We start from the raw sequence: 23,796 nt of genomic DNA on the forward strand, positions 1-23,796 counted from the left end.
CGCGCCCTCCGCATTAACGGTGCCCGGGTTTCTCTCGCCCCGCGCGCTGCAGGACGCCTCTCAGGCGGTCTCCCCGCCCCTCGCAGTGCCGGGCTCGCCGCCTGAGCCCGCTGCCCGCCCCCTTCGCGCCCCGCCCCGCCCCAACTGCCGCGGCGGGGGCAGGAGGCGCGCCCCCGCGGCGGGAGAGGCGTGCCCGCGCGGGGCGGGGCGCGCCGCTACACCCCCTCCGCCCCCTCGCGCTGTGCCCTCCTCCTCTCCAAGGTGTTGGAAGCGGCGGCGGGGACGCGCTCGCTCGTGCTCGTGCCCGTGCCCGCGTCGCCTCTTCTCCCCCCCACCCCCCCCCCCCCTCGTCCCCCTCCCTCCGCGCTCCCCTCTCGGCTTTCCCTGGCTGCGCTGGTAGCGGCGGCTCGGCCATGGCGGCCCCGGCGGAGCTGAGCGTGGAGCGGCTGCGGGCGCTGCCCGGCAGCTGGAGTTACGGGATCAGCCAGGGCGGCCGCGTCTTCTTCATCAAGTGAGCGGGGGACGGCGAGGAGGGGAGCGGGGCTGGGCTGGGCGGGCGGGGGGCCGAGAGGGGCGGGAGGGTTGGGGGGAAGGCGGTGGGGCTGCGCCTGCCTGACTCGGTCCGTGTGTCCGTCTCTGCAGCGAGGAGGCGAAGAGCACGACCTGGCTGCACCCGCTCACCGGAGAGGCCGTGATCACCGGGCACCGCCGCAGCGCAGGTAGGAGTCCCGCCGGGGGACCGGGGCGGCCGGGCTCCCCCCACCCCCCGCGACCCTACTCCGCACGGCCGCCACCACCCGGCCGCCCGGCAAGCGCCGCTTTCTTCCTCCTCCTCCTCTCTCGCTTCCCGGGGTCTCGCCGAGCCCTTCGCCCCGTAGCGCCCGCGGCCGCCCCCCGGGCTCCCGCCCCATCCCCCCCGTGGCGCGGGTAGCGCCTCTGGCTTCGCCCCGCAGCCCTGAAGCCGCCCGGTCCTGGGAGCCGCCTTGGTGCTGCCGCAGCCACCCGAGAGAACTCCTGATCCTGTGCCTGCCGTGCTCCCCGCACTTCTGGCAGTTGTTTGTCCCCAGGTTGAGCGACCTGGTCTAGTGGAAGGGGTCCCATGACAGGGAGGTTGGAACTGGATCATCTTTAAGGTGCCTTCCAACCCAAACAATTCTGTGAAGAACGACATTACAGTGCAGACTTGCATGGGCAGCTTGCCGTCAGCTTGCCTGGTCTCTTAAAACGCGTTCCTTTGCACCCGAGTTTTCCCTCCGTGTCTGTGTAATTTCTCTTTCTTTGCTTTCTTTCTGTTGCCTTGTATCACCCGTATAATATTATGTAGTTACCATTAGAAACCGCCTTATTCCTCTCGTGCTTCTTACAGGCTACCCTGGTTATTCACCTGCATAGCATCCTTCCTCAGTTTAGCATTAAACTACTCATCATATTTCTATTTCCAGCAGCATCTAGATATAACCATGATAGGTATACTAGAAATGTAAGGGCTTATTTCACCAGTCACCTAGAAACCCTTTTGCTTCCTTCACTTCCATCTAGGCTGAGAGTGTGGGTGGTTTCTAAGTGACTGACAAGAGTTGGAATAGGTGGGAGAAAAAGGGACTGAAACATTAGGAATAACTTGGAGGGAGGAGGGTGGAATCGGTCTTCTTTGCTACTGCTGTTTGTTCCACTCTGGGAAAGTAGCAGCAGGAGGTGCTGGAGGAGGAGGATTTACAGCAGACACTCTGGAGACTCAGAGCCAAACTCTGACTGCTGGAATTGCACACAGGCTGCATATGCCACTGGGAGGTGGTGGAGTGTAGCAATAAGTGCAGTTGGTTTTATGTATGTAATCGCTTGGATAATCTCAGGGAAATCAGCAAGTGAATTGGACTGTATCAGATTATTTGTTTTGTATGTTTGGTTAATACTTAGGCATTAAGAAATCAGAAACAGAAACAGCTTTTTGGAAAACTGAACAGCTGATTTTTTTTATATATATATTTTTTTTTTTTTTTTTTTAGTTGGGGATAGTTTAAAAATCACAGGTTTCTGGCTATTGGAACTCTGCAGTTTGGTTTGGTGTGAGGGTCTGTTGTTTGTAAGAAGTCATTTAATGTCGGGAAATGGAACTACAGATTGCTATTGAGCTTCTCTTTCCCTCCCACTTTCAGTACTCAGATTAATTGAGAAACTGGCTTTCATCTGCAGCAATATGCATGGGGGTAGATGTATTTGTACTTGCTTGTTGGACACTAGCATTAGCTGAGTAAGAATTCTTTTTTTAAGCTATTGCCAGTGTCTCTGTTGACTGATGGTGATTCCCAAGTAATTTTCTGAGCATCTCATTTGTTTCTGCCATTAAGTGCCTTATAAAGGAAGTGCAGTTTTCTTTTCAGTATCTGGAATGTTGTATGTGACATAGCACAGTTGTTATCAGGTAATTAAACTCTTTTTGGAGCACAAGAGTGAGGCATGACCTTGGGTATGCTAACTATGATTTATCAATCAGATACTGAAGCATCTGCAAAACAAATCGGTTTCTGTAGTTTTCATCCTTCATGTGTGTGTGAATGATTCTGTCTGAACATAGACATAATCAAACTGATTAATTCTGAGCTTTATATCTTGTTTTGGAACACAATCAAAATATGTTAAAATAGGTATTCCCTTAAGAAACAATTTTTGAGCATATAACACTTATTTTGCAAGTGTATATTATTGTAAAGCTCTTATTAAATAATACTTATTAAATAATACTGTGAGATAGTTACTAGAGGATGAGGAAAGCTTTGTCCTCCATTATAAATTGAAGTGCTTTTTATTCCTTGAGAAATATCTCAACCCTGGAAAAGTGTCTTTTGCAAAGTTCTTATAGCAGCCATAAATACTTCTGCTAGGGAGACTTCCTGTTTGCTGTACTTTGCCCTGTGCTGTTATTGAAAGACACCTTGATTTTTGCTGTACGGAAGACAGGAGTGAAGAAAAGAGCCAGCCTAAGCAAATAAGCAAACGGGGGGGAGGGTATCACATGACCCAGACTGAATGTTTTTTCTTTTAATTAGGAAATTCATTCTTTCTTTTGTAATTCAGTGAATGAGTCCTACAAGTCAATTATTGTTTTTATTAACTGGCATAAACTTTTAAGGGTAGTGGTGTATCTACAGTTGCCCAATATCTTCAGAGCTTCCATTACATCAGGAAGCTGTTACTTGAAAATAATTGACCATTAGTGGTGGGGTTTTTTTATACATGGGCTTCTGACTCTTAAGACTGATAATAAAGAAGGAAAAGATGTACCCACTTCCTCCACTAGCTTTGCGTTGAAGATTATTTTCATGTAAAATTGAATGGAGTTGTGAACACTGCAGGAACACTTGTTAGTCACAACAGTGGTAGAATTATGCTAATAAAATGTCAATGATCTGTGGTGTAGTTGGTATCATGCCCGTTAAGATACTTGTGACTTGCATGTAATGCAAATTCAATAAGTGGATTTTGTTTAGGTCTCTGCCTGTCGGGTAATTTGATGCTACTGAAGTTCAGGGCAGAAAGATCTGGCGATGACAGGGAGTTCTAGTTACTGATGAAAGGAAGGAACATTGTGAAGTACGGACACCCTTAAACTCTTATTGGTATTATTTGACAATGAGACATCCAAATCAGGTTTTCATGTGTACAGCTTTTCTTGGATTACAGAATTCAAACTGAGGCAGTACTGTAAGTCAATTTTAAAATATTTGTTTATAGGACTAAAGCTTTCAACATGTGGAGTCAGACACACAATGTTTTAACTACCTTAGTTTTAGGGAGTAGACCAGTATGCCTAGCAGCATTTCAAAAGTTAATTGGAGTGTTTTGCTACTTGTTTTTCAGACTTACCCACAGGTTGGGAGGAAGCTTATACTTTTGAAGGTGCAAGATATTATGTGAAGTAAGTTGAATGTTTATCTGTCACAATACTATAATTTTCAATTAGTTTGTCTAAATGTTGCTGTAATCTTGAATGTATTCCGAGCTGAATTTAAATGCTATGCTGTACATCTAAAGGGAGTGTTCAGGTTTGTCTTAGTGTATGTAGTCCTTTGTTTACTGAATTCTGCACAGCTAAAAGAAATCCTTGAATTTTTCTTAATACTTTTTAATTAAAGCTGCTTAAAGATGCAAATTCAAATGAAATTTCTGCTGTGAGTGTAATCATCTAGCAACAAATGTCCTTGCAAGTTGAAAATACCTTGAGTTTGTCTTTTTGTTTGACACTTGTGTATACACTGTCGTACCGTGAATGCTTTCAGAAAGGCAAAATCTTACTTCATCACTGGGAGGAGTCTTGATTCAGCCCTATTCTCCAGTTACTGTGGTGTTTAAAGCCATTCTGAAGGTTTAATGTGACTGTCTTCTTTGCAGACCTTCTGTTTCTGCTTTTAGCGTTGATTTTCATTATTATTTTTGTTCATGTTTTAATAAGTTTTGAGGCATGTGTCCACTGTGGTAGACTTGCTGTATTTTCTTTTTGAATGAGAGACATGGAAATAGAGCTCTTACGTAGAAGTCCAGAGGTTGTGTTGTTCAGATCTGTACAAACTTCTTACAAGGTTTTTCCTCTTTAGATAGTCAGGTCCTCCTTATCCAGAAAATTTTAAAGTGGCATCTGCATACATTTGTCCAGTTAATATGCTTTTTTTTCCCTGTTATTTAACAATTTTCAGTGTTTTCTCAGCCTTTTCAGGAGTTTTTACTCACTAAACCATGTGTTTGGTTTGCCATCTTTAAATGAATAATGTCATGAGTAGGATAGCTTCTGTGAGTGAAGGTTGCTAATAGACATGGAAGTTATAGGTTGCGTGTAGGTTTATTTGTGTCTTAGTGCTGAGCAGAAGGTAGCGTCTCTGTAATTTGCATTGTAGACATGGTGAGATGTGTGTTAGGTATGTGTTGCATGGTTTATATAGGAAAATGTTTAATGTGATACTAAAAATTAAAAAAAAAAAATACTGAAAGATATTGCTCCAAAAATTTGGTCAGAATTGGTGCTGTGCTCTCTGGGAGGGGACTTCTTGTTAATAAATGGCATACTGGTTTTCCTGTTCTATCCTGCCTACTTGTAATTTACATTACACTAACGTTGTATAGCAACTGGTAAGAACTACACTAGATTGAGGACAGGAATGTACTAAGATTTTCACCTAATTTTCTGTTCAGAAAAATGAAAGCAAGTGAAAATAAAAGGAAGTTGCATTTGTGCATGTATATAATATTAAAAAGTTCTAGGCTTTCACATGAAACTTGTTCTTATAGAATGAACCTACGAACAGTATGTTAACTGCAGTACCTAGAAAACAGCAACTTGGGTTTTCTTAAAATAAAAAGTGTGTGGACAGCTATTGCATTCACTGATGCACTTATGGGTAAACCAAGTGGTAGGCTGTTTGTGTATGGTTGTACATACAAGATCTGGTGTTCAAGGTGTTATCATAAGTGTTAGGATGTATGTTAAGCTGATTGTTTTGCTGATAGCCAGAACTTAATAGCTCTGTTTATATTTAAAAGTTTTGCTGCATCTTTGGAAACATGTTGCACAAACAACACCTCTCTGATTTGATATATGTTGGAGGATAGCAGGGACAGTGCTGTCAAGCCTGCTGAAAGGCTCACATGGTATGACCAGTTTGGCTTCCTTAATTAGATATGTGTTCGTTGTGTGGCCTCTGAGGCTGAATTTAAACTTCTGCCCAATGATAGCTACTCCTTTTAAAGTTGTCTAGCATTCAGTCTTACCAGTGCTACGGAAGATGTGAGAGCTAAGGTAGACAGGCTGACAACATTATAATCACTATCTTGTAATCCTAGGCAGTGTAAATCTGGAAGACATGTTGATTATAATAATTCTAGTTGTCTGAATCTAAATTACTGTAGTGCTCCTGCATGAGTGGGAAACAACGCAGCGTGTTGTGACCTTGTGCTATACAGGCACCCCCACATGCAGATTTTGAACTGTAACCTGCTTATTTGGGTGCACTGATTAGCTGAATGTTAGCTGAATATTCATGTTTATTATGTTGATTTCGGAATAATAAGGCTGTGTTAAAACTAAAAATACTGAAAACATGTTCATGGTCAGGTCTGAAAGAAATATGTTGTTATGTTCCAGTATGAGTTACAAAGCTACAAGGGAATGAATGTTAATGGCATGCTATTGGTGTATTCAGCCATGTGAAACTTGGCTGTTGGATTTCTGTAATGTGCCCAATAGAGTCAGGCAAGGATAGTCAGGTTTCCTGATCACATAAATACTTGAAGCTGTACCTCAGAAGTTAGGTGAAATTATGTGGGTTGAATAAAAATATTTAACAACCTTGTTTTATGGTAAGATCTTACACTAGACTGTGTTTGAAAATAAAAACCTTTTGAAAATTATTCTTATGGTTATTTAATAATAGGTCTTCAGTGTTCCAAGTGGGTGTGTCATTGAATCTATTACTGTGCTTTTTTTGGCTTTGATGTAGTAAACACTGTATAATCAAATTGGGATAATGTTGAGATAATGTTAAGATTTAGCTGACGATTCCTTGCACTGGCATTTCAAACAAATGACTCAGGATATAGACTGCACTGAAATGTGATTATTTTTAAAGGACACTTTTTATTTTCTTGGGTTGTGTACATACGTTTTCAGAGTAAGTAAATGCCAAATTGTGACTATTTTACATGATTGGGGTTTTTTGGTGGGTTTTTTTCCCCCTCATGTCATTGAATTTGCTTTAAGAAGGAAAGCTATTCTGAAACAGGCATAGATAAGGAGTTGTTTCCATTACATAAGGTAGCTTTATTTTTGTTTAGGGCTGTGTTAGTAAGTTGAAGTTGATGCTAGCTAGGAGTTTGACCCTTTTTGCATTTTATTTATTTATTTTTTTAAATTAGTAGGATTCTAGTACTTGGTGCTGACAGAATTCTTCTCTCCATCCTCTCCATCCCCCATAAATGCGAATGACAAAAGGTGGTGTTTGTTATTTGGAGTTAAAAAAATATGCAGTGCCATAATATATTGCGTATGTTCTCATGAGAAGTGGTTACGTTGTTAAAGTGTTTTGTTTCTTTGGGAGTGAGCAGGTCTGGTTTTGTTTGCTTTGCGTTAGAAATGTGCACAGATAGCCTTTCCTCATCACTTCATGGGAACTCAAGTCAATTTTTCTGAAGTGATGCTTGGTTTTGGTGTAATCTTTATTTATATCATAACTAAACTTCTACCGGGAATATAGAGCTGAAAAATTTGAGATTTTCTTTTGTTCTGTGTAGAATACTTCACTGGACTAGTTATTTATGCTTAATTGCATTGAGCACTCATTGAGCTCTGAAAAGTTAAGGGCTTTATCCCCAAAACAGATTTAAGCTGGATAGCAGTGTAGGAAATTAAGTTATTCCAATTATTTAGAAGTGCATAAGAAAATGGACTCCTGTGGCAATCCCAGTATGATGGTTGTCAATAAAGAAGGCATACCTGTTCATAGGCTTCAAGCTCTTCACCTGTTAAGATCAATAAGAATTTTCATCTTGATGTTTTTAGTACCTCTTGATGGCTACATAGTCATTCAGCACCAAGGCACTGGTTTTGAGAGCTATAAAATTACATAAATATCTCTTTTTCTGTGTGTGTGTGTGTGTATTCACTCATATGCATGTGTGTGAGAAACACTGCTGGATAAACCTACCTGACTATATAAATTCAGGGATTTGCTTATTTTGCTTGCATTTTTTCCTTTTTTTCACTTCAGTAGTTCTGAATATATGTTAGGATTTTGGTGTTGATTCTTTTTTTTAACCAGGTTTATATTATTTAGGTGATTAGTTTACCAAATAAAGTTGTTTTAGAAATCAATCCAGGGATGATATTTGAGGAATTTTGTTTCATCAGTCTACCTAGTTTAGCTTCTACAGAAGTACTCTTAGGTAAACTGTAAAGATGACTGAAAAAGTTTTTAAAGACTTCATGAACTGAGAAAGTTAAAGTTTCATTTTTAGGAATTTGTTTTGAAATTTTCCTTTTTCTATTTATCAGAACAATTTTTGCCTGATGCTTGTTGAAGCAAGCCATTAGCAAACCCAAGCCAAAGCTGAGTTCACTGTTGCATCAAATAGAAGTTTTCTGTGCTTTTATAGACTTTTATCGATACAGGTTTGTTTATTGCAGGCATGTAGCTTGAAAATTGTGAAGGTGAGAAAAATTTAAGTGATTAAAAGGGATAAGATCTTTTCAGCCTTTTTTGTTGTTTACAAAAATAAACTTGTGCTCATTGAGCATTCAGCTTTTCTTTGAACCTTTGTCTTTTATGTGCATTCTAAAGATCCTCTCCCATTCAGCTGAGACTTTCTCCAGAAAAATCAAAGAACAAGTAGTCATGTTTGCAGAGAAGCCCTTTCTTGAAAGGAAAAATTTAATTTGAAAAAAATAAGAACATACCATACTGTTTTCTTCCATCAGCAAGATTCACAGTGTTCCTGCCAGAAATGTAGTTCTTTGCTTGTTACCTCTAACCTTTATTTTACTAAACTTAAGGAAAGACTAAAGTTTATTCTTTGCCTTTATTTGATTCATTCTTACGTGATAAGACCAATAGTTCAAATAATGGCATATGGCTAGATGGGTGCACTGGAGTATAACACTACAATGAATTATGTGTGCCTTTAACCTTTGTAGAGAGCAAACCAATTCAGAATGGGAGGACTTTGTAGGAATGCCTGCAAATTTGTTATATCTATTTAAACATTTGCTTCTTTGTTCCACTGAAGTGTTTCAAGAACCAAAAATACTGCAACGCTGAAACTGGGTGTGGAGGTGGAAGGATTCTAGATATGGGAAGAAATGGGTGTAGGTCAGAGGAGGAGAGGTGGGACTGCATCCAAAAAGCAGCTTGTGGGGTGGATGTGGAAGGAACAGGATGGAGGTAGTGATGTGCTGAAGAAGGATAAAAGGGTGGGAGTACTTGCAGAAGAGAAAGGAGTGGAGGCCAAATGAAGCAGAAAGGAACAGTGGCAGTGGAAAGTCACTAAAAGGAGTAGGAGTGAGAGCTGATTTCCTAGGAGCGAACTCAATGTAATTTCTCCCAGAGGGAAGGGTGGCAAAAGTTCACCCTGTGAAAGCATGTTGTCTGACTCGTGTGCATGTCTGTCAGGGCTTATTACCCTGACTTATGAACCTGTTTCAAAGTTAGTCCGGCAGGTAGAATATCAAATGTGAATGTTAGGAACTGCTGTGCTTAAAAGTTTCTTTTTGACTGTGAGATTGATGGTTGCTATTTTGAGCTGTTTGATGTGAAACTGTGAGGGAGCGTACTGATTTAGTTTTTTTTAAAACCATTTCCAAGTTTTTTAACACTTATAAGAATTAATGGATAATTGTTTAAAAACACACACAAAAAAATCTGTAAGTTATTACATGAAGTGTTGAAATCCAGGGGGAAGACCGTGAAGACACTCAAGCTTTTTGCTATCTGTTAACAAATCAGTAAGTTGACTTGCCTAGTTTTAGGTTGTTGTTTTGGAAGCTATAATATTTCTTCCCTTTGGTCTTAATTAGTGATTGAGTAGTAATAGCAGATAAAGTTAATAATATACTTTTAAGGTGTTACTACAGGGAAGTGAGTTCTTCTGTGGTCCTTCATTTTTGGTATCTACCATGTGTGAAGGATGGTAAAAAGCAAAGGAAATGCTGATCGATTGTAATTTTATGTAGATGGTTGCTACATTATTTTAGAAATAGTGATGCATTTTTTCCCTCAAACCCTGCACCCGTTGCAAAAGATAACTGTCGTGCCCTCTTAAGAATTATTTTGAGGCCTGTTATCAGTATTTCATTGTCCTCTTGTGTCAAGGTGCTGCACAGCTTTTTTTCCTTTTTCACAGTACCTGGAATTGAGGGGTGCTTCCAAAAACTGGCCAGAGGCCGGTATCCTGTAAGATTTGACAACAGAGAAGTCACTGTTTGGTAGAAGTTTTACAGGTCCAAATTTTACCTGGTGCACATCATACTCTACTTTAAAGGAATTGAGCCTACTTTTTTTTCTGTGGTCTGCAAATGTTTCGTTGTAGTGGATCAAAACGAGTGTTTGTTGTGGTGCTGTGCTAAGCCTGTTTTTCCTGCATGTGTTTATGTTACACTGCCTCTTATTATAATGAATTACACTTTTCATTAAACCTGAGATACGCTTTGGTTGGCAGTTCAGAGTGATCTTCAGTGCACTTGTGTGTGCATGTGAGAGAGGGAGAAAACTCCTGTGAAGCTTGAGGCAAATGCTGGCTCCACAGCAAAGCTCTACAGCCCTGACTGCTGAGATTTCTGCCAACGTGATACCTATATAAATGTGTTTTCTGTGTTTCAGTAAGTAAATACCTAAATTTAAAGACTTCCCCCTTCTCTCTCTTGCTTCTCTTGCCTCTTTCTCTTGAATGTTTCTCTGTTTTCACTTGCGCTTGCATTTGTTTGAAGGGAAGGTATTCTCTGAAGGTGATATTGAGGGGGAAGAAGTTATATCAGTAGCCACCTTCGAAAGCAAAAATTTGGGGATGGCAATTTGTTAGTACAGGCATTCCAGTAAAAGTCTTTGGGAAACATTTCTAGCTCCCATACTGGGTAGGACAGGGAGGCCTGCTTAAATAGTTGGTTGTGATGTTACATCTTTCTGCTCCGGACTTACAAAACTCGAGTTGAATACTAATTTGAAATCTGTTAAGTGGAAAAAAAGGCTTTGAGACACATTTTGGATGCTTTTGTGCCTTGCAGTGGTCTCAGAACTTTATAATATAATGCAAATAATTAAAAAAACCCATCTGCATACTCAGGAGGCTCCATAAACTTAGCTCTTCATGGCTTTCTCCACAGTGATGTGGTAAGAACAACTGTTTATAAGAAAAGGTATGTATCAAGCAACCTGTTCTTTAAAATTAGCTCCCTGTTTTTAATTCTTTGAGAAGCTATTATGAATCATGCTTAATAGAAACAAATACTTACAAAATGTGCTTTATTAACTGGAAACATTTTAGTGTGTCAGACCAGGGTATGAGAAGGGTATAAGTGAACAAAGGTGTCTGAACTGAGAAAAGTTTTGAGTTAAAATGCTATCTTTGCCATGTTTCAATTCCAGTGTTTAATGGAAATTTTTATATTCTTTACTACTCACTAAGTAGGACTACTGCATTTGCATATGTCCTGCAAAAATGCAGCTTTTGTTGCTTTTGCTGAGCTGTGCTACTAGCTAAATTTTCATTTTACAATTTTTTTATTCTCTGATTTTGTGTTAAATCCTACAGATTAAGCAGCTGTTGACCGATGTCCAACATTTTTGAGAATATTTTTGGGATGTGTAAAAACATGATATGTAATCTTTATATTTTTTCAATTAATTTGGTTTATAAGAAGGACATAAATCTCATTTTAAACTAAAATGTTGTAAGCCACAAGAATAAACACATGGTGCTCTCAAATACCTATGGGGAAGAAAAAAATGTTTTAATCTGAATGTCAAAAAAGGTAACATGTTTTCTTGGTAGAGAGAGTAAAGCTGGCTAAGACTGTTGGGTTTAGGGTCTTTTGTTGGTTTGTTGCTTTTACATGTTAGCCACGCCACTTTGTAGGGCTACTTTGTTTTGTATTTTTTTTCATATACAGTGAAAATCTTGTAGATAAATGTAAAACTTCTTGTTTGAAATCTTTGATAAAGTTTGATACAGAATATTGAAAAAGAAAATTACAAAACTGTGATTGAGCAATCAATGTCATAATGTCAGATGTTTATTTTAATCAGAATAATGATGCAAGCTAAACCTCATTAGAAATTCATATAATCTGATCTTAAATGTCTTATGGTAGGATCTCTTTCTGCTATGCTTGATGTGGGTATTGGTTGCTTAACCTGATCTGAAACACTGAAGTGTTTTTGATTGTTAAAGCACACAAATGTTAACTATTTTTTTTTCATTTAATAAAGTTTTAGCTTTTATGAATTGATCTATCTTCTTTATTGTATCTGCAGAGTTACAAGAATTTGACTCTTGAACCAATACATTTTTAGTTGCTTGAATTGAACACCTAAGAATATTTCTAATATAGTAAATTTTATGGGAAGAGGTCACTACAGTTACAATTGATCAGACAGGAGTTAGATATTTAAATTGTTTTACAATGAATTTGAAGAGTTTGAGAGCCTAAATACTAATATTCATCAATGGGAGTCTTGGGCCATCTGTCTGTAGTTTGTTTTATAGTCAGTAAACAATACTGACTTAGAAGTTCTTATCTCTTTATGCAAGCATATATAGGGACTAAAACAGGATGATGAACCAGTATTATGACAGTATTATGTTCTGGTCTCTGCCATACAGCCTGTCTCCTGCTTAGGTTCCTCTTTTTGCTCAGCTTCAGATAAAAATGAACTGACAATATTGCAGTCAGTAAGTCCTCTTAATAAACCTTCCCTTGAAGTGGTGTGGAGACTAGAAGGAAGCAGAGTGTGAATTGTGGTAACACTGCTGGAAAAGATGGTTTGACTTCTATTTTCTTTTGTTCTGGGTCTTGTATTTCTTTTTCTGCAGTTCCTGTATGTCTGATAATTCAATTACTAGGTGAAAGGTTGGTTGTTTTTCCTGGGAATTGAGTTAAAAACTTTAGCAGGTTAAAACTTTCTCTTTAGTGTTTGCCAGAAACAGGGTTTAAGAGAAGAGGTTTTTTCGTTCTTAAGAGCAGATGAACTGACAACAAAACCATGAAATCAGTGTAATTTTCTGGCAGAGTACATTGCACGGTACATAGTAAAGGGCATAAAAGATGAAGTTTTGGAATTATTTAGGTGAGTGATATCTAGTGGGAGAATGACTTGCTTAAATATAAATTAAGTGGACCACTTTGGTCCTGTCATTGCCAGTAGTGGTTGTATACATATTTTTGCACATATATACACAGCGCACGTTGTTCTTTATGCCTCTTTCAAGGACCCCCACTGCAAATTTCTTACATGGGAACACTAGAATTTTGCTTCACTTTCAAAGTAGAAAATGACTTCTAATTATCAGGAAAAATCTGAACTTTTTCCTGAAGTGCCATTTTTTTTAATTTTTTTTTCTTACATCCTAAGCTTAAACACAGATTTTGCAATACACTTTAGAATAGAACTAACTCTGTGTTTTCTGTTCAACTTCAGGTGAGAATGCCAAACCTGTCTAACAAGAAATTCAGGGTTTCTGTTGCCTCTGATTGCTCACTCTGTGGTTTAAAACAACAAAAAGTGCTATCAAATTCAGCAGTCGATTCAAATGCCTGTGCTTTGTCTTCTTCATTATAATCTTTTGTTTGGGTGCCTGCTGCCTCAAAACATTTTTGAGCTTGAATATGTCAGTTATATGAAAATCTTGCAATTTTGTAGATGGAAAGGAACTACGTGAAGTGAGATGTAAGTAGAAAAATAATCTGTTGATTAAAGCAGTGATGTTCTATTAGATTATAAGTGGGGTTGGTTATGTTTCACAGCCCATAATTTGAGTTTGGACTACCTGAGAGACTGCATCACGATGAGGTGTTAGCATTATTAGCATCCTGTTTTTAAATAAGACTTTGGGGGAGGGGGAGAGTCTTTACAGCCGTTGTTCAGTATGGAATTGTTTTTTCTTTTTGACTTTCAGTGGTGGTATTTTTAAGACATTAAAGCATGCAGAAATTTCTCAAACTTTCAGTGCAGATTGAAGATCCAGTCATTTTAGACAGGTGCTGCAATCAGCATTTGCTTGTACAACAGGTCTTGCATTTCAGTTATTGCTTTGTTTAAATAATGATTTGTGCAATTGGAAATAGGGTTTTCAAGGAAATTATGGTAACTTAAGTTTTCTATTTGATTTTTCAAGGAGGTGAAGAAGTTAATCTGGAGTTAGTTCAGATCTGTGTCTCTTGTACAATTTCACCAGGCCTGGTATGTAGGAGATTATGTAGCTAGCAGAGTGAATCTGTTAAGAACAAACATAATTTTTCACTTGTTTGAAGATGGGTTAAGTGCTTCTAGGAAAAAATTGAGTAGGATTTGCTGATTGGCTCTTGTATTCCTATCTAATTTCTTTGCAACAGTAGGGACCTAAATTGTAATGAATGGATGTGAATACATTTGGGGTTTGATTTAACTGCTGGATTTGATAGGGGTGTCCATTGCAACTGTAGTGGGAATGGTCAGAAGTAGGTCTTATGGGGGAAGTTTTATGGTTTTGAGGCTTTTCTGTTGAGATTTGATGTAGGTAAGGCAACACAGCAAAAAATCAAATGCTGTGCTGACAAAACTGCACATGCAGTGCAGTTGGCAGCTGTTAATTTGTTTTGAGCAGAGACAAATATTTCAAGTCTTCTGATTAGTTTATTTTCCCTGAGTTGAAGTAATTTATTTTTTACTAGTTGAAAGCCTGTTTGCATTACTAGTTTGGAAAAAAAAAAAAATTTAGGCACGCACTTGTGTTAAAGAAAAAAAAAACCTGTCTTCGGCTCCTGTCTCTTCAGTTCTTCTTTTCTGCTGCTGTTTGACTTTATCTTCTTCCTTTTAATTTTGTTTCTATACATGTGCCCTTATTGTTCACCCTGCTCTCTTCACTGTTATTCTGCTTGCTTCTGGCACTGGTAGCCCAACTAGTGTTAGACATGATCTTCCCTAGTTGGACTGCATGCCAGATTTTGCTAAGGGGAATGTAAATACTGTGAGGTCAGTTCAGTATCAAATGCCTGCAGCCTGAAATGAACCCTGCAGGATCTTCTACTATTCAGTCAAAATTAGAACCTGCCCAGGATATGGTGCTAAAAATTTGAAAAGTCAATACTTTATATGTTGTGCTTCACTGATTATTTTTTAAAGTACTTTAAGCTTAGTTTTTCTCCCTAAACTAAAGGGTGAGCACTAGGGACAACTTGCTATAATCGTGGCAATTAACAGATTTGTTTAAAAACCTCTCTCTGTGTACTGATGGATTACTCAAAATATTTTTTTAAGGTTGTATGCCAGAGGAAGTAGTATGTGTCTGTGCTCACCTGCAACATACTTAAAATGATGATGTTTAAGCGTTAAACTAACATGCTTTTGATAGCAAATAAAATCTATTCCTCCGTGTTTCCCCTTGCCTCCTTCCCTCCTCCCTTTCTCCCCAAAAAAGAATGGTGTGGAGAGAGGACTGTGGTAAACTCAAATAGCAGAACAAGCCCAAATTGCTTTTTATAACTTCGTTCTGCACTTCGTACTAGCCTTCTAGTAATTCTTTTGAGGGGAGAAATATTCGGTGTGCTTCCTTTAGATCAGTGATGCTCTTTAATTGGCCATATGGTAGTCTAAATTACTTGCATCTATGTGCTGCTAAGGACTTTATGCAGCACTTCTCATTTTACAAGGAGTGACAGTATAGATTAAGAGTTGAACTTGAGGTTTTCTGCTTTGTAGTGTCAGTAGATTAGTGCACCTCACACATATTTGTCTTTTGAACTGTTGTCTAAGGAAGATTGGCTGCTATTGGTTTCAGTAAAGGAATCCATCTAATTGAAGAAATTAGAAGAAAACAACTTCGGAATGTTAGTGGACATGCTGGGGGGTTGAATTGTTCTTTGGTGTATTCTGTTGGCCACACCATGACAGGACTGATTCATTCTCCATTTTATCTCCAGGTCTCTAAGATGTTGTGATAATGTCCCTGTGAAATGACAACAGAAAAATATGGATTCTGGTTAGGGAATTTTTGTTGTCTTTTTATCAAAGCTGTTTTACTTTCGTGAGCGGGTAAATAGCGTTGTGGTCATTAGATAAAGTCCAAACTGCTTTACAGAGCTTTTGTAATGTTCCTGGTAAAGTTTTACCAACACAACTGTGGTTTTGTGTGGGAGGCTTTCATGATACTCAGATGAAGAAATACTTGATTACTGAATGCTGTGCTTCAGTTTTCTTAGTGGATAAAAGTATATATTGAAATTAACTGTTTGAGGTACTGATGAAAAAGTATAGTGCTGAACTGAGAATAAAACACTTTAAAATGGAAAGCAGTTATCACTGTCTTGTAAGTAATGTTAAGTTCAAATTAATACATTATGAAATGGCATATACTGAAGCAAGGATAAATGTGTTATGGAGCGTAAAGCCATCTTTGAAGAATGATACTCGTACATGTCTGGGATGGTTTTATTAATATTTAGGTTTGTGCCATTGAATAGATTTTATTTTTTTTTTTGCTAGAAATTGTTTATTTGAAGATCAACCTCACATACCTTTGCTCTCTAAAATGAAAAGCATAAACACCTGTGTTCTGGTAGGAAAATGCTTATAAGTAAAAATTCAGGTTAATGGCTATGTAGCATTTGTGAGGTTTGTTTGGTTTTGTTTTACAACATTTTGCAACTGTGCTGTTGAATTTGTAGAGCTTTAAAGTCAGGGAATAAGGATGCTGTGAGTATGAATGCGTGCATAACTTCACCATATGGGTTGACTTTGTTCTGGCTTCTGGAGCTGCCTGAGTGAATGACATGGTGTCCATTCAACTCGTCATTGCATCAGTGCTTTTCTTGGTCTTATTCTGTAACCCCAGGATTTATTTTGAAAAAGATCCAATACTGTTATCCAAGAAGTCTACAAGGGAATGTAGCTGGGTTTTTTGTTTTTCTGTAAAATGGAGCATTGGTCTTTTTTAGGAGCTTCTTTTGAAGTATTTAATGAATCCTCCTCATGAGGTGTGACGATTAAACATAGTTCCCTGGGCATCATTAAAAACTTTTAAAAAGTGCTGATACTTATTTCTCATTTCACTAGGAAAGGATGCAGATCTATTCTTTCAAATTTGGTTGAGTTTGCTGTCTTCTGTACAGTTACATTTTTCATTAAAACACTGTTTCTTACTATTGCTGAACAAAAAATAACAGTTCAAGGGCTCTACGGACAGCTGTAGTTTCCTTCACGTCTGAACTGTATCCATTAAGTGTACTCTGGGACTGACATTAGTTGTTGGAGTGTAGCCTCTAGTGTTTTCTCTCTGCAAACCACTGTCAGGTCTGTATCTGTTTTTAAGCAATTCTGCTGTGTCCCTTTTTATGTTGATTAAATATTACTCTTCCTACTCAGTGAAGATGGATTCCTGGAGCTCTGAAAATGAGTTCAGTTGCAATAACAAGATGATGATGGCTCCAATGCCTGTACTCCAGTTGCACTTACAAGTTGCATCTGTTTGGCTTTGTCATTTTAAATAATTTAATCCAAAGTTAGAGGAATTTGTTAGCATCCCTTAAAAATATGTGGAGCTTATTGGCAAATTAACTTTGTTTTGCAAGGGTTTTTGTAATAACAAGTTATTAATTTTTTTTTTTTTTTAAATGGGGGTGTTTAAACTGAAAACAACTACTTGTTTCAAATTCTGATCATACTGCAGGTAGTAAAATGATGTATCTGAGCAGCTACTGGAATATCATAATGTAAAAATTAAAGTTACAGGAAATTATATTGCTGTGGAAAAATTAGCTTGCTTTATTCCCACAGGCACTAATTATCAGTGTTCTAAACTGAAACATGTACTTTTCTGCAAAGTATCCTTGTAAGGAAAACATAATCAAGAACCACTAAACTCTCTGTTCTTATTTTTAGAGATAAATTGTGCTATTTCATTGGTTGCATTCCAAGTTATGTATTGAAATGGTAAAAGTAAAAAAAGTTACTTGACTTAATTCCATATAATGGTACATGCGTAGCACTCAGTGCTCAAATAAAAGAGATGGGAAGGGAGAAGAATCTGATTTCATCATACATTTCCATAACTTAGCAGCTTGGGTGCCAGCTATGTGTTTAGACTAATTTCATGTATTTATCTATCTGTCTATCTATTTATTTATTTATTCTATTTGCATCCACAACCCCTGTTCTTGTTTCTTCATTTTTCAAAGCGGCTGAGCTTTTCATGCTTTTAGACCATGTTTGGTACTGGAAATGGTACTATCATGGAAATGCTTGTTCTAGAGCTCTCTGGTGATACTGCCTTGAGCTGTTTCTGTATATATTCAGACCTCTCTTCTTTGGTGTTCTGATAATTCTTTGGGCCACCAGAAAGTATATGAGATCTTTACTAGTCTGTTAGGTGTACCAAGTTATTTAATAAATTAATATGTAATGAAGAAGAGTATCTAAATTTTGTGTGTGAAACAATCTTTGAAGCTGTGATTTTATTTTCAGTAATTAGGTGTAGTCATCTTCCAGTGTTACTATTTTATGCTATTATGATTCACCTGGTAGTATAGTAATGGCCAGGATAATCACCAATCATTAGGGTTGGAAGAGACCTCTGGAGATCATCTAGTCCAATCCCCTGCCAAGGCAGGGCCACCTAGAGCAGGTTACACAGGAACCCATCCATGCGGGTTTTGAATGTCTTCAGAGAGGGAGACTCCATGACCCTCCTGGGCAGCCTGTTCCAGTGCTCTATCACCCTCAGTGTAAAGAAGTTCTTCCTCATGTTGAGGTGAAGCTTCTGCTTTAGTTTATGGCCATTCTCCTTGTCCTGTTGCTGGGCACCACTGTAAAGGGTCTGGCACCATCCTCCTGGCACCTACCTTTGAGATATTTGTATGCATTAATGAGATCCCTTCTCAGTCTTCTTTTTAGACTAAACAGGCCGAGCTCCTGCAATCTCTTCTCATAAGAGAGATGCTTCAGACCCCGATCATCCTTGTGGCCCTCTGCCGGACCCTTTCCAGTAGCTCCTTGTCTTTCTTATACTGAGGAGTCCAGAACTGGACACAGTGCTCCAGATGTGACCTCACCAGGGTCGAGTAGAGGAGGAGAATCCCCTGCCTTGACCTGCTGGCCACCCTCCTCCCATTGCATCCCAGGATACTGCTGGCCCTCCTGGGCCCAAGAGCACACTGCCAACTCATAGTCATCTTACCATCCACCAATATTCCTTGGTCCTTCTCAGCTGAACTGCTCTCTCCCAACCTGCCTGGTACTTGGGGTTCTTCCTCCCAAGGAGGTGCAGTACCCTACACTTGCCATTGTTGAGACTCATTAAGTTTTTCTCTGCCCAGTTCTCCAGCCTATCAAGGTGCTGCTGAATGGCAGCACAGCCTTCAGGTGTATCAGCCACTCCCTGCAGCTTCATATCATGAGCAGTAATAATTTGGGAAAAACTGACTTACAGAAAGCTGAAGAGATACAAGTCCCCAAAAAAGATAATGGTATCACAATATTAGTTGGTGAGCATCAGTAACTGTAAGCAGCTTATTTAGTGACTGAAATATTTTGTGAATTACACCAGTAAACAGGCAGGGAGCTGAGTTGGGGAGAAGCTGTATGCTTCTGAATGGGCACATTTCTTCAGAATAAAAACTTCTAATGGAGAAAATAAAAATCTACAAGGAAGATAGCTTTGTGCTTCTGTGAATACTTGGGAATAGGATTGGTGTATAGTCCCAGCAGCTGAGGAGAGAAAGATTAATATCCTACATGAAGTTAGGACAGGAATTTAAATACAATTACTCTTGAGCTTAAAGGAAACAGCTATGTTTTCAAGATATGACCTGTCTGGGCAGTAGATGAACTGAGTAGTGCAAATTCATCAAAAGTTTATGTATCTTTATAGCGTGTTTTGAGGCGGCTGAAGTGGCTAATGTTAAATATTTTACATGGTTCTGCGCTCCCTTGCGAAGTTTGTGATTTTTAATTTTTTTTTATTTTATTTTTTTTAGTGTTTTTATTTTTTTTAGTCTAACCAAAGTTAACCATCTTGCTTGTAAGAGATCTTTTTGGTACAAAATCAGATTAAAGGTTTTCACTATGGTACAAGATCAATAGGTGGAAAAACATGAAGTTAGAGGCCCATTAAATTTTTTTCACGTTTACCCTGTATAAGTAGTTCAGCATTCGAAAAAAATCATTATGATGAGGTCTGTAATGATGTTAGGGAACTGACTTTGGTGAATGCTTTTTCGTCTTTATATATTTGTTAATTATTACTACTTAATTGACTTTCTCTTTTTTTTTTTTTTTTTTCCTAATTTGCCTGGGGAGAGGGACTTTCCAAAAGTAAAATAATAACCAAAAGAAAGCACGTCTGTGTGGTGTTAATACTGGCTGAAGGTGATTTTTTTTTTTTTTTTTTTTTTTTAGCTGACTTGTAGTGTTCGTTCTTTAGGTAGTGATTTGAAAACTGAAATACCTTTCTCTTTATTTAAGGCAATTAGGAAGAAAGTTACCCTCACTCCAAATGTGCCAGGTTGAATGCTATATTCAACAGTAACATTCAGTATATAAGAGAGTATAACCCCTGTGTTTTTTCAGACCGTCTTTGAAAGTTTTCCATATAAATCCCAATTTTGTCAATAGTACCCACTTCACAAAATCTGTACTAGTAAAGTCAATCTGTGAGTCTTAGTTCTTGGAAGTAGTTGAATAATAGTGGGATTTTTCTTCCCCTCATGTAATTTGAACACTTACAGAGGCAATCTGCAGGATAGGTGCTATTTTATCGTTTCAGTCTATGGAGCCACCAGCTCCTAAATTTTAGTGCTGCCTTTCCAAAGCTGGCTAAGTTGTGGGTTGTTTGGGTTTTTTTTTTTTTGTTCCTTATATGTTCTTTTGAGCCAATATCTTAATTAAATCTTTTATGTCTCCTTTGTTAAAATAAACTTAGATCAAATGTCTGTTCATAGAATGAGTATCTTTGCAGTTTTAGCAAGGAAGCTCTACTTGAGTTAAAAAAACCCCAGCCAACAAACAACTTTGCATGCAACTTTGTCAGCTTATTGTCTTGCTAGTATTTCCAGAAAATGTTGGCAGCTTACCCATGGATGATCAGTGTTCCCGATGCAGTGGCAGGAGAGTGGAAATAGAAGATTTGCAGAAAAAAATGTTTACAATGAGGGTGGTAAAACACTGGCATAGGTTGCCCAGAGGGGTAGTGGATGTGTTATTTCTGGAGACATTCAAGGCCAGGCTGGATTTGGTTCTGAGCAACCTGATGTAGCTGAAGATGTCAGTCATTAACTGACCTTTTGATGCAAGGATTTCTACCTCTTTAACGTTTCCTATTTGAAAGGAAGCACTACTTACTAAAATTTAATTGACATCTTCATGATGTTATGCTTATGAATTCACAGAATTGCATGCCTCAGGATATAAAAAAATAGAATCTGTTGATACTCAGATTACATTTTATCACTTTCATTTAGGAAAAAAAATGGAAGCTGTGGCCTTGATTCACAGTGTAAACAGACTTCTTAAAATCAGACTGCAGTTGAAAAAGTCATGTCTTGACATCTAAAATAACAGCCTTGACATCTAAAATAATATTGTTCCAGTTAAGTGTGTCTGAAATATGAGCATAGTTTTATGCTAAAGTAGTATTGGTTTAACAGGAAAATATTGTAATAAACCTAGGGAAGATACAGAGAAGTTTGACAAAGCTGGCTGAAGATAGGAGCTGTTCGGTTGAAGAACATCTGTAATACTTCACTGACGGCTGATGGGGAGAGTGTAGGTCTACAAAATTATAAATGGTAGAAAGGTCAGTAGAGAATGTTTGCTGTATATTCCAATAAAACAACTAGCAGGAGAAATTATGAATCAAGAAAAGCTGTTCCTTGTTCAAAAGGTTTTGAAAGAAATGCATATATATAATTTAAAAAAGTGACTGAAAATATGTACAAAGTATGGCTCAGGATGCTGTAGGCTGTGAGTCTGCACTTGTGGAAGAATATTTGGTCACCTCTTTCGTTTAGTGTCCTACCTCTGAGGCTTATAATTGCCAAAGCAAGGTATCTGTGTGTGTCTCCTGATGGGCTCTCCAAGATGTTTGTTACTAATCAGGGCTGGGAACAGTGTACTGTGTTATGTGGAGTTTTGATCTGACCTAGTTCAGCTGCTCTTAAGAACATTAATCATCAAGTTATAAATATTCATTTACTAGTAGTAAATGATAGGAATGTTGTTTTAATTATGGTTATGCAGAGTATCTGTCTGGTATTTTATCACTAAAGCTTTGATGGATGCTGTGTGTGCACAAAATGTTGCTGTATGGGAAGACTTAATACTTTCCCTATGGTAATGTATTGGTCTTAACTTGTTTTGAAAATAAACTATGTAAACATGAAAATGCTACTGATCTTCCTACATAAGCTTTACTACACACAGATTTAATGAGAGGAACATGAAACTTATAAAATCATCAGATAGAGTATGCTATTGGAGTATGATCACAGAAGATGCTTTCAAAAGTCTAAATGATGGACTGCTAACATAGGTGCAAACAAATAAAAAAAAATCTCTCCTCTTTCCTCCCTTTCTTCCCCAGAGACGTGGCTATTCTGTCTAAGCACATGGGCATTTTCCTTCATCTCTACATCAGTACCTGGATTATTAGGAAATAACTATTCCTTCTATATTAATCTCTCAAGGAAAAAATTCCTTGGAAAATGTAACAGTTGAAATAGAAATATAGTAGAATTTTAACCATAATTTATACAACTTTTCTCACTAAGGTTATAGATTTGTAGGTTTTTGCTTCTTTTAATTAGTGAAACTGTAATAGTTTGAGCAATGAATCTGGAAAGGTTCTTACAGATCTCAGTGTTGGTCAACTCTGAAAGTTATATTTTGTTTTCCTGCATGTGGTCCAAAATTGATGTCGGAATTCAGAGTTGCAAAGTAACAGGCGTAATCATGCAATCTAAAAGGCAATGACTTAATTTTGCTATGGCTAATAATAAATCACTGTACGTTGCATGCACACAACACCAAAAGACTTTGGAGTACAAGAACTCTTTACTAGAAAGCTCTATAAATGGATTAGTTTTATGTAATTAGTATTACCTGGTATTATTAAAGAAAAGAGAAGGTGTTGTGTCTCCTTTTGAGATATTTTAAAGAGTATAAATGTGGACTTTCTGGCTGACACAAATGACAGTTTTTGTTGTTAAACTAGGTTTGTGGGAATAGAGATGTAAACTGTCTCAATGGATAGGAATCAGTTCCTAAGTTTACTGGATGTGCTTCTGGAATATCTTTAAAATATAAAAAGAATGCTATAAAGGTAATTCAGCTGGTAAAAGCTGCTTAGTGCAACACCACCTGGATTCCTAGTCTACAATTTGTTTGCATTTAATTAATTTTCATTTGGGTTGTGAGGAACAAGATTAGGAATAAGTATGTAATAATATTAGTACTCTGGGTTCTCATTTTATCTTGTAAACAAATAAAAAGGAGCTGAGTAACATCAATATTGGGAACTGGTAATTTATAAATCAAATTTGTTCATTTGAGCTACTCATCACCAGGAATTAGGTTGTGAAGTGCTCTACCAACACTGCCTGAATTTATTCCTACCAGGAATTCAGCCAAGCTTTTAAAAGCATTTGATGATTTTTTTGCATGGCTTATCCATTTTTGAAGAAAGAATTGGAAAATAACAAAACTAAAGAATAAGTGAGTGAGTTTCCAAATGTTGATAAAGATCTTGCCATGCTTTCCCAATTTTCAGGCTCTTCAGTTTGAACTGTTTTGTGACTACTACTTTACCCAAAAAGATGTCAGTTTAAATCCTGACAAATAAGAGAAGAATTACTTGGCAGAGAAGTCAGCAACTAGTGTCTTGGCACTGTCTTCAGTTTTTTAAGCCCAGTTGCTGACAGCAAAAACATGAACAGCAGTTTGAAAAAAAAATTGAAAGAAATAATAATAATAAAAAAACCTCCAGTCTTCCAGAAGTAAGTATAAATGGAAAATGGACTTCACTTCTTTATATGCAATTGCTTTAAAATTCTTCTCTGTAAAATTCTAAGACTTG

General features: G+C 38.1%; 1 protein-coding gene across 3 annotated transcripts in view; it reads left to right on the forward strand.

Annotated features, from left to right (window-relative positions):
- Window positions 1-413: 413 nt before the first annotated feature.
- The window catches only part of PLEKHA5 (pleckstrin homology domain containing A5), a gene marked incomplete at both ends in the record, with an annotated part of 157,512 nt that continues 134,129 nt past the window's right edge, over window positions 414-23,796 (forward strand). For all 3 annotated transcript variants that reach the window (XM_080616383.1, XM_080616384.1, XM_080616385.1), the window contains 3 exons: window positions 414-511; window positions 643-719; window positions 3,859-3,916. In XM_080616383.1, coding sequence (XP_080472509.1) covers window positions 414-511; window positions 643-719; window positions 3,859-3,916 — 233 coding nt within the window. The remainder of the gene's footprint in view (window positions 512-642; window positions 720-3,858; window positions 3,917-23,796) is intronic.

Source organism: Psittacula echo (genome assembly GCF_963264785.1).
Source record: "Psittacula echo genome assembly, chromosome: 1".
Taxonomy (NCBI): domain Eukaryota; kingdom Metazoa; phylum Chordata; class Aves; order Psittaciformes; family Psittacidae; genus Psittacula; species Psittacula echo.